The following is a 10,136-nucleotide window of genomic DNA, read 5'->3' as shown; positions in this document are numbered from 1 at the left end:
ATTGAAGATCAGTTTTCCAATTTGATTGGGATAAAACACATTTACAGACGAATTCTTAAATACTACACGTAAGCAACTGCAGATATTGAAGAAACCGCCGAGAAACAATCTATTTTTCTGTATTTCCTTTGACAACTAGGAGCAACGTTTTTCACTTTTATAAAATCAAACTTTTTTCTTTAAACAAAAGAACTATATGACGGTCACATACGCCTAAAATTTCGGAAAGCACTTCAGAAAACTTTTCAAATTAATTTTATCTCCAAGAGTCATTCAGTACCCCATTTTAATCGTATTTTTATCTGATCTTTACGTGTTTAATGAGTTTTTGATACATGATATACATCTATGATATACTTATAATGTATAATCTATGATATACATTTCGTTTTATAAGTAACTTTAGTTGCGTTCGACTTTCTAATATCTAAACGATCTAGTTTCACATGATTCCATACAATTTCATATTTTCAGAGAAAATAAGATTACCTTTTGACTCTCTTTTATTACATTTATTTAAATTACTGTTTCATAATTCATCACAAATAATAAATACCTAAATACAGAATTTAAAGTGATATAATTAAACCAAACCTGATTTGGTTTAAGAAAGGAGTTTCAATTTTATAACGCTTTTAAAAGAAATTTAATTATTTATCTAAACGTAATGGAATAATAATAAAAAAGTAAATAAAACTGTTTATTGCAGTTTATGTAATTATGTAATAAACTATAAAGTAATTAACAAAAATTTATATTAAATGAAAACAAAATAAACAAAAAAGAATGAAGTATGCATATAAATAAAAGCTATTTTATTTTATTATTTTTAAAAGTATTTAATACTGAAAATTCTTTCAGAACATTAAATCGACTTTTTAAGCCCAGTGTGATGTGACTGTAAGGCTTTGCTAGCTCGCTAGGTGCCTGTGGAATCCCACAGAACCTCCTAACTGTAGGAGACAATAAAGTTAAATTTTGAATCAATCCAAAAGCAGTAGATGTTGTCCAGTACAAAATAAGACACTAAAAAAAAGAAGAATTCATTAAAAATACATATGTATCTCCATTTTATTTTACTGATTACCGAAGGGACACAAGCAGACACAGGAATAATTAGCACACTTAAACCTCTAAATAAATTTGTTATTCCTTTTTGAAACTTTGAAGGTACATTTCTTCTTGATAACATCTGAACCTAACGAAATGATACATAAAAATAGTCAAATATCCTTTTCAAAAATGGAAAATAAGCATTTTTATTCTATGTAATGAAAATGGCTAAACAAATAAATGAAAAAATTAAAACTTACTTCTACTATGGCTAAATTCAGTAATCCTAATGTAACAGGAAAAATAAAGGTTGAATCAGATACAGTAAGATTAGGAATCCAGCCAAATCCACCAACAGTAAGACCAATAAAATTTAATTCAGCACCCAAATCTCTATTTGGTAACATATATACAAGATTTCTGAGAGACACTGAAAGGCAAATCCATAAAGGTATTTGAAATATCATTAGAAGTCCTGCCTTAAATGGATGGCAATTTTCTCTGACTATTAAATTATTCCACTGCTTCTTTATCTAAAAAAAATCGATAATTCCTCCTGTATGGTTTAGAAAAATGAACAAACGATCTTACTGATTTTCTAAAATGAAATTTTGCTTGTCTTTCGTCCCAATTATACAATTTTATTGCAACTGCTAATTCCTTTTTGAGCTCCTCAGCTAATCCTTTCATTTCTAGGTTTATATTCTCGATTTTTGCAAGGATGTACTGTTGATATACAGCTAATGGCACAGTAATGCATGTTCTAAATATAATTGTCGTAAGTACAATTGAAGCCCACCAAGGAAGGCCAGTTTTGTCATGAACATCTACTAGAAACTGTTGAATGTACCCCACTGGAGTACTTTCAGAAATTGACTTAAAGATACCAGCCTGAGTTTTAGCCAAATCTTCTACGGTACTTTTAAACGTGAACTGTCTATTATTTAAGTAAATTAAAAGGGGACCACAGGGAGAATATAATATTTGTCTTCCCAATGCCGGCTTTAAACAATGTCGAAACTGCACTTGACACGAACTTAAGTGTGCTTTTTGAAAGTTAAGATTAGATCTTAATATTTTACAATAGCTCATAACTGCACAAACTAGTTACAAAATATATACATACATAATTACTGTTAATTATTTATTTTTTGTTTGATTCCCAACAAAAATCAAACGTTTAACCTCAAATCTCGTTGTCAAAAACAGCTGTTCAACAAAGTGACAGGTAGTGGCAAATTTTATCCAGGGGCGTAGCATAAAAATTAAACAGCACATTAATAATTTATTAACTCTTATTTTCTGGTTATTATGTTAAAGACTTATGGAAATGATATAAAAATACTTTGTTGACTATTAAACAAACGTTATGTTTAAGTGTTATTTATTTGGCTGTACTTTATTAATAATTAATTTTTGCAAAGGAGTTGCTGCTGGCGTAAATTTGCAAATTAACTGAAGCTGATTGGACAATTACTGATTGGGTGGCACAACCGAAAGAGGTTGAGGTGTTACGGTTTTCTATTTACATTTTTTTGTATTCCAGTTTGTTATAATAAAACGGTCATGCTAATTATACGCGATTTTGTAATAGATGGTTTTTGAAGTGCACCAATGCGGAATTAATAGTGTAACCTAAATATTGGCTGTGTATATGACCTATATTTCGTCTTGTAGATTTTTTTAGTGTTTAATAAAAAATAATAATGGGAAACGCTATAAAAATGTATACTTCTCCACAAAACATTGTCGACAATGTTAAAGATTTGGTCACAGGACAAAAAAGGAAAAGAAATGAAATTGACGAACAAGAAGAAACTAATAAAATAATTGATTTAGCTTTACACACCCCTAAGAGGTAAGAAAATACAATTGTCATACTTAAATTGTTTCTTTCTATATTACCTTTTTATTTTGTAATTACTGATTCTAGTACTATTTAAAAGTAAGTAATTTAAATTCATGATTTTTTTGAATAGTTATGTATTTTTATTTTAATTACATGGCACTTTTGAAATTTTTTTCTTCTAAAAATTAAATAAACAAACATTTGCATATATTGCCACCAACGTCCTTGATTAAGTCAGAGTATCTTATTAAATATGCATAATGATGTCATACCTCACCAATTTTGTCTGATTCTTCTCTTTTTACCTATAAGGAAAGAAATACAGTAATGTTTACACTTTCTCTTTACATAATGATAGTAAAAATCAAATTCAAAGCACGCAAATAAGTTACACTTTCAAACTATAAAAACATCCTACATGTGCTTTTATAATAATAAATATACCTATTCTACCTAATAATTGTATCTTTAATTCTTTAACTTTTTNTACAAGTACTTCGAAACACCAACGATCACAAAATTCTATTAGATGTATGTCTACAGTTGAGGAGGATACCTGACCAGGACAAGTAAGATTTTGTATTGTGATTTATTTTTTTTTTTTTATTATTTCACATAATAATCTTTTTTTTTTCTTCCAATTTCTAGGGTTTACGTTAAAGAAACAGATAGAATTCAATTGGCAGATCACGCCCTGTTCCTTTGTATGCAATCCTTGAAAGTCCAAGTCAAAAACATCAACAACATGAGCCACAGTTCTGCTCAGAAATTTCTACTAGATCTGTACAGGGCTTATCAGCGTGTTCAAAAACATATTATGGAAAAGGAACGTGACTTTTCAGGGATGCTTGAAGAAGTGTACAAGAAATTTATGAAAGAAAAGGTAACTACAACTTCTAGCTTCTCAAGTTACATTACATCATATATTTATAACAGTAAATGCTATTTATTAAAGCTCCCAGAAAACGTAAGTACCCTCGACTTGGCTGTTAAATTTTGCCAACAACACAAAGCTGCTGAAAAAACCAAAATGCAGCAGCAAAAGCCTCCACCTGTTCTTGTGGCACCAACTGTATCAACATCTGTAAGTGAATCTTGAATTTAACGCCGTCCTACTTAATTAATTAATAAAATCTTTTAGGCTCCTGTTCATCCCTCTCCGTCTACAATTACTTCCACGATGAACATCCCTTTAAAACGCCCAAGTATACCTGGAAGAACAAGAGGTCGTCCCCCCGGTCCCAGTAAGAATCCAGGTATCCGAAAACCGTCGTCTAGAGGTAGAGGCGTCCACAGGAGTCTTTACAACCCTTTCACCTCCTACCAGAGTCCCATGTTCGACTCGAAATCGTTAAACTTCGCTTTACAATACCAAGAACTTCTTCGTCAGTACAATCAACTGACTCAGTTCAGTCAGATGGCTACGTCTCCAAGTTCGGTGATGTCGTCAAACTTGATGCAAATGCTCACCCAATTAACCAGCAGAACGATGAACCCTCACTCATCAGGTCTAAACAATCTGTGGGGCAATATGGGCCCCATCGGCGTCACGCCCCCTCCAACTACCATGATTCCCATGACTCGTCCCTTGCAACAACAATCGACTAGTAAACTAAACACGAGTAGTTCATTGCAGAAAAGTTCTTCTTCGCAGAAGAGTACAGGATCGGGTTCATCCGTTATACACGGAATTGGTGGGGTCAAGAAGATGCCCTTTGTACCTCCAAATTTTCCCTGCACAAGCACTTTCAAATATCCCAGTACAGATGTGCCAAAGGTGAAAGCTAAAGATGTTACCAAAACTACTTCAAGTACTTACATTTCCAAGGTAGATAATACAATAAGGATTCCTTGAATGAGGCTTAAAAGATTAATATTTTTAGGATATTTCCCATTCGGCCAAGATCTCTTCGTCTCTCTCCCAATCTGATGACGTCTCAAAATTGACAAGTCAGCTAGTCAAAGAACGTCCTAGTATTTCTATCACACCCGTGGTATCATCAACAGGGGGCGCGAGCATTGTATCATCATCTCAATCGAAAATACCAACATCGCCCATGAAAACATTACAAGAAAAACTGGCTGACAAGCAGAAAAATGCGAGCGCCAAAAACGTTTCAAAAAGCTTCAGCTTCGATAGTGTTGTCCCCAACAAACCAACAGCAGTACCATCTTCGAGTGCTTCTCAACAGATACCCACGTTTCCGAAAGAGTCGGGAATTACTGTGAGCCAGGTAAATTAAAAAATCCATTAATATCCTTTAATAATAACTAGTTTTTCCCCCTATCAGTCACTGTGAGTTCGAAACTGTTAGCACCATTGCTTTGAGTGATCGAAATTTAATTTTGTGAACAATACTATGACGTAGTGTCGGCCATCATTTTTTTAATTGTTGCTGTTGTCGGCCATCATTCTTTTCATTGTTGCTGTTGTCGGCCATCATTCTTTTCTAATTGTTGTTGTCGGCCATCATTCTTTTGTTGTCGCATTGTCACTGATGTCTGCCATTATGGTTTTTTAATAGATGTATAGTAATCAATGATTAAAATTTAAAGGAATTGTTTGTAAATAGGTATGCAACACATCGTACACTCAGCATAAGAAATTGCTGCACTAACCCCGTAATACTACTATACTTTGCCCTGTGCTGACACTACTCATAATTTCTTTTATATATAATATTTGCAATTAAAATATATATTTTGTTGCAAAATTAGTACATTTTTATTATTTGTTTGTTTACGATTTTTTATTATATATATAAATACTGTTATCTTNTTCGTCAGATGATGACGTTATTGTAATTGAATAAGTAGCTTTTAATTGTGATCTCGAACAAAAATTTAATTTTTAATACCTATGTAATTTTTCATTAAAAAATAAATCGTACTATAAATATAAAAAATAACAAAGGGTTTTCTTTTAGTTATTAACTATTTTAGGGGCAATTCAACGAAAAAAGTGTAAAGTCGTTAATATGTTTTAATTATTATACATAAACAATAATTTCCTGTACAAACAGAATAAGGATAGTAAATAACAAACTTGACTTTCTGTTTAAATATTTACATGTGCACTCGTTAAAACATTTACCTCATTTTTTTATTTAATACCTATATTGCGATATTAAAATTTGCTGTATTTAAACCTGTGTGGCTCGGCAGTGCTAATAACGAATGTATTATTAACACCACCCCGTTAATTTTCAGGCACCAATTAACAATAATCCTACATAGCATTTACTTTTCCTTTAAAAAAATTATCTTACACAACACAAACGACATACAAAGACACACCTTAAAATATCAAACATTTATGTATTTAAATGCAATGAGTAATTAAAACGACAATCAGCAGCAAGTTCATAATATTTAATTTTCGAAGTTATAATTAAAAAACAAATGGTAAAAACTCGTCATACACCGAATAATAATAATTTAAATACTAGGCAACGATGAAGTTAATTGTTCTAGAAGACAATGATAATCTTTTTGTTTTAACAAATGACGATAGTCTACAACAACATTAAAATAAAAATGACGCCAGTCATCTTTTTTGTTAATTGTTTTTCTTTTTTCACCTGAAAATTTTCTATAAGCCCACTTCGATTATTATCTATTTATGTAAACAGCTCACATACATACTGAGACTTTATGTATTTATTAAAAACGAATAAATAATAAAGGACGTTGAGTACACCCAAAAACACCTCCTGCATCCTCTAAAAGTGACCATAATCATGTAATTTTATATGTTATACTTTCTTTAAACGATATTAAGTATGCGGGGAACTATGGAAAACAAACAAAAGTACAAAATAAAATAAAGAACAAAAGTTGCAAGACGTGCAATAAACAAATTGCACGTCCCCTTAGCAGTCTAAGTATCATTATTATATTATATACACCCACAGCAAAAAGTGCCGCCCATCGTTGTCGTATTGTTTTTGCTATTTATTTTATTATTGTTATTATTATATCGTTTAGTCTATTTTCACAGTCGAATATATTTTTCTAACAAAAATACTAGTGCCAAAATAACCAACTGTACCGCACATTATTCCCAAAGCGGCACTAAATAGAGCCATATAACCAAAATAGAATGCCGTCTGGAATAAACCGTACATCCTGCAAGAAAAGATCGGTAAATCCCCTATACAGCCTCAAAACCATTAATAAACAAAGGCACCCCCAAACTATCATTATATTGTGTTTACTATCCTTCTTTTCACTTTTGTTTATGTAAAATATACAAAGAAAAACATTACCCAAAAAAAAAAACAAGTTTAAAAACGACTTACTTTGTTTTGAAGAAGAAATAATAGATGGAGTACAGGTAGACGTAACCTGAGGTCGACCCAGCAGCTAAAAACGACGTCCATTGCCAGCGATAGTCCTCGGCATTCAGCAAGAAGTAGGTGCACACAATGGTCACGCACACAGTGACCACAACCAATATCAAAAACACTAGCAACATGAAACCATAGACGTAGTAAATTTTGTACGCCCAAAACGACGTGAAAATAAAGTACCTGAAACAAAACGATAAATTGCGCTTTTAATTATTACAACCACACAGTAATATCTTTATGTAACTATTACATTTCTATGAAGATGCTCGCGAATGGTAATATCCCACCAAGAAGTATGATGACCCCAGGTTCCATAAACCATTTCTTTTCAGGTATCGGACGGGGTACCGCATTTATACGACACGGATAATCCGGCTGTCCAGCCAGATTACGTCCCAAAACGGTTCCAACCAAAGTCAAAGGCAATATTACAAACAGACATATGCATGTTACAGCTACCTGTAATTTTAAATTGATCATATGCATTAAAAAAAATCACTCATATTTAAAGTAAATTTGGTAAAAAGGGTAACAAGAATAAAAACGTCTTCTTACCATAATGCTGAAGGGAATGGCTCTCGAGGCGTGATAATAGATGGCAATAAAATTGATACAAAATGCTGTGCCGCAAACCAAGGCGGGCATCATAAAAGCTGAGGCCAACATCTGCCTTATCCACAGTTTGCCCCCCATTCGAGCATACAAAGAACCTCCAAAGTAACCATTAATAGGCGATGTGGCAGCATATACAAATATTGATGTAGACAGCAAAGAACCTCTCCTAAAATAAATAAAAATAAGCAAAAATATAAACGTGTTAAAGTAATTTTTAAATATTTACTCACTCTGTATATAATTCTCCAAGTATAGCAAACACTATTACACAGAAAACAACGGTTGTGATTTGATGACCAGCACCAATAAGGGCAGAAAATAGCAAAGGGTGGGATGCCGGTCGAAACACGTCCCCATGTACCTGCTTCCAACCATATTCATCACCAAGATCCCTTTCCTGGAGAAGATAAATAAAACAAAAACATTACTATGAATTATCCCAACCCAAGTATAACAATTGTTGGTACCATGTCATCTATGTCTTCATCTTTACTGTATCTTGCATAATCTTTTCTCAAGGTTCTCATTAGGATCATTGAAACCAAGCCAACCAAAAATATTACCATCATGAAACTATTAAAAATACTGAACCAATGGATCTAGCAAACAAATAAGTTTTGTATTAAATTAACAGATTAACATAAACAAGACTTCAAGTTACCCTATGCTGGAAGAAGTTTGGATCCAGATACTTGTCAAAACGATCTTCAAATTTAACATTAGACTTCTTCCAAATAACTTCATATGTAAACGAAAGTTTGGTGGTCGGTGTCAAGGGAACTTTGTTTTCTGAAGTTATATTAACATCCACTATTTGCTTTCCATTATAACCAATTTCAAACTTTTTATGAGTCCAAATATAATACTTGGAGTCTGTCACTTCTCCTACTATACCCCAAATTGGCAGGTCATCAATGTACATCTGATACCAGTAGTGATTTTTAATTGCATATACAAATGTCTTGTAATGTTCCTCATTCAACTGAACACCACAGTACTCAGATTTTGGGACATCAACTGAAGGATGAAAATAAGAAAGTAAGAAATAAGGCTCCATTTATAATTTCTGGAGCTCACCTTTAAATTCAATATCAAGCCCACTAAATTGAAGTTCCACCCCTTGTAAAGCTTCACTCAGAGTCTCATGATAATGAGAAATTCTTTCTTTAGAGCCGAAACAAAATGGCAAGGAGTCATAGGCATAAGTTTCTTGTCTGTTATGATATGGACCCACCGTATTCATCCACAATACTACCTCCTCATTATCATCATACTAAAAGAGCACAACATGCCTGTTTTATTTAAGCTAAATTTTATTTTAATATTACTTACAATGTGAGTATGTTCATCAGTCATAACACTGCATAAACAGCAAACAATTAATATTTCTAACACTAGCCACATTTTCAACTCAACTTGTCAATCTTAATTGAAGATCAGTTTTCCAATTTGATTGGGATAAAACACATTTACAGACGAATTCTTAAATACTACACGTAAGCAACTGCAGATATTGAAGAAACCGCCGAGAAACAATCTATTTTTCTGTATTTCCTTTGACAACTAGGAGCAACGTTTTTCACTTTTATAAAATCAAACTTTTTTCTTTAAACAAAAGAACTATATGACGGTCACATACGCCTAAAATTTCGGAAAGCACTTCAGAAAACTTTTCAAATTAATTTTATCTCCAAGAGTCATTCAGTACCCCATTTTAATCGTATTTTTATCTGATCTTTACGTGTTTAATGAGTTTTTGATACATGATATACATCTATGATATACTTATAATGTATAATCTATGATATACATTTCGTTTTATAAGTAACTTTAGTTGCGTTCGACTTTCTAATATCTAAACGATCTAGTTTCACATGATTCCATACAATTTCATATTTTCAGAGAAAATAAGATTACCTTTTGACTCTCTTTTATTACATTTATTTAAATTACTGTTTCATAATTCATCACAAATAATAAATACCTAAATACAGAATTTAAAGTGATATAATTAAACCAAACCTGATTTGGTTTAAGAAAGGAGTTTCAATTTTATAACGCTTTTAAAAGAAATTTAATTATTTATCTAAACGTAATGGAATAATAATAAAAAAGTAAATAAAACTGTTTATTGCAGTTTATGTAATTATGTAATAAACTATAAAGTAATTAACAAAAATTTATATTAAATGAAAACAAAATAAACAAAAAAGAATGAAGTATGCATATAAATAAAAGCTATTTTATTTTATTATTTTTAAAAGTAT

General features: G+C 31.8%; 3 protein-coding genes across 3 annotated transcripts in view; 1 reads left to right on the top strand and 2 right to left on the bottom strand.

The window, feature by feature from the left end:
• Nucleotides 1–5,193, top strand: part of LOC108734010 (calcineurin-binding protein cabin-1-like) — an 18,631-nt gene extending 13,438 nt beyond the window's left edge. The window contains exons 24-28 of the mRNA XM_025980796.1: nucleotides 3,432–3,471; nucleotides 3,551–3,785; nucleotides 3,858–3,986; nucleotides 4,044–4,730; nucleotides 4,786–5,193. Of these exons, the coding sequence (XP_025836581.1) occupies nucleotides 3,432–3,471; nucleotides 3,551–3,785; nucleotides 3,858–3,986; nucleotides 4,044–4,730; nucleotides 4,786–5,145 (1,451 nt within the window). The 3' untranslated portion in view covers nucleotides 5,146–5,193. The remainder of the gene's footprint in view (nucleotides 1–3,431; nucleotides 3,472–3,550; nucleotides 3,786–3,857; nucleotides 3,987–4,043; nucleotides 4,731–4,785) is intronic.
• On the bottom strand, nucleotides 795–2,257 carry LOC112906531 (cytochrome c oxidase assembly protein COX18, mitochondrial-like). Its single transcript, XM_025980797.1, has 4 exons — nucleotides 1,645–2,257; nucleotides 1,314–1,586; nucleotides 1,088–1,198; nucleotides 795–1,026 (listed from the first exon to the last, which is right to left on the bottom strand). Exons 1-4 carry the CDS (start codon nucleotides 2,143–2,145, stop codon nucleotides 811–813), a joined length of 1,101 nt encoding a protein of 366 aa, XP_025836582.1. The 5' UTR covers nucleotides 2,146–2,257; the 3' UTR covers nucleotides 795–810.
• A 1,354-nt stretch (nucleotides 5,194–6,547) lies between the features above and the next one.
• Nucleotides 6,548–9,641, bottom strand: LOC108734048 (transmembrane 9 superfamily member 3). The gene is made up of 9 exons (XM_018465440.1): nucleotides 9,202–9,641; nucleotides 8,947–9,142; nucleotides 8,531–8,886; nucleotides 8,337–8,468; nucleotides 8,100–8,266; nucleotides 7,810–8,035; nucleotides 7,505–7,713; nucleotides 7,204–7,434; nucleotides 6,548–7,030 (listed from the first exon to the last, which is right to left on the bottom strand). Exons 1-9 carry the CDS (start codon nucleotides 9,271–9,273, stop codon nucleotides 6,886–6,888), a joined length of 1,734 nt encoding a protein of 577 aa, XP_018320942.1. The 5' UTR covers nucleotides 9,274–9,641; the 3' UTR covers nucleotides 6,548–6,885.
• Between the last annotated feature and the right edge of the window lie 495 nt (nucleotides 9,642–10,136).

Source organism: Agrilus planipennis, unplaced genomic scaffold, assembly GCF_000699045.2.
Source record: "Agrilus planipennis isolate EAB-ADULT unplaced genomic scaffold, Apla_2.0 scaffold8, whole genome shotgun sequence".
NCBI lineage: Eukaryota > Metazoa > Arthropoda > Insecta > Coleoptera > Buprestidae > Agrilus > Agrilus planipennis.
The sequence above is the reverse complement of the archived record's forward strand: the minus strand, read 5'-3'. Positions and strand labels throughout refer to the sequence as shown.

What these genes read in the sequence shown, in the direction of transcription:
- LOC112906531 (XM_025980797.1), bottom strand. Translation starts at nt 2,145, where the DNA reads ATGAGCTATTGTAAAATATTAAGATCTAATCTTAACTTTCAAAAAGCA. An exon ending in AATTTCATTTTAGAAAATCA is followed by an intron (nt 1,587 to 1,644) that starts GTAAGATCGTTT and finishes GATTTTTTTTAG; the next exon opens with ATAAAGAAGCAGTGGAATAA. An exon ending in TGAATTTAGCCATAGTAGAA is followed by an intron (nt 1,199 to 1,313) that starts GTAAGTTTTAAT and finishes TCATTTCGTTAG; the next exon opens with GTTCAGATGTTATCAAGAAG.
- LOC108734048 (XM_018465440.1), bottom strand. Translation starts at nt 9,273, where the DNA reads ATGTGGCTAGTGTTAGAAATATTAATTGTTTGCTGTTTATGCAGTGTT. An exon ending in ATGAAGACATAGATGACATG is followed by an intron (nt 8,267 to 8,336) that starts GTACCAACAATT and finishes TATCTTCTCCAG; the next exon opens with GAAAGGGATCTTGGTGATGA. An exon ending in CCATTCCCTTCAGCATTATG is followed by an intron (nt 7,714 to 7,809) that starts GTAAGAAGACGT and finishes TTAAAATTACAG; the next exon opens with GTAGCTGTAACATGCATATG.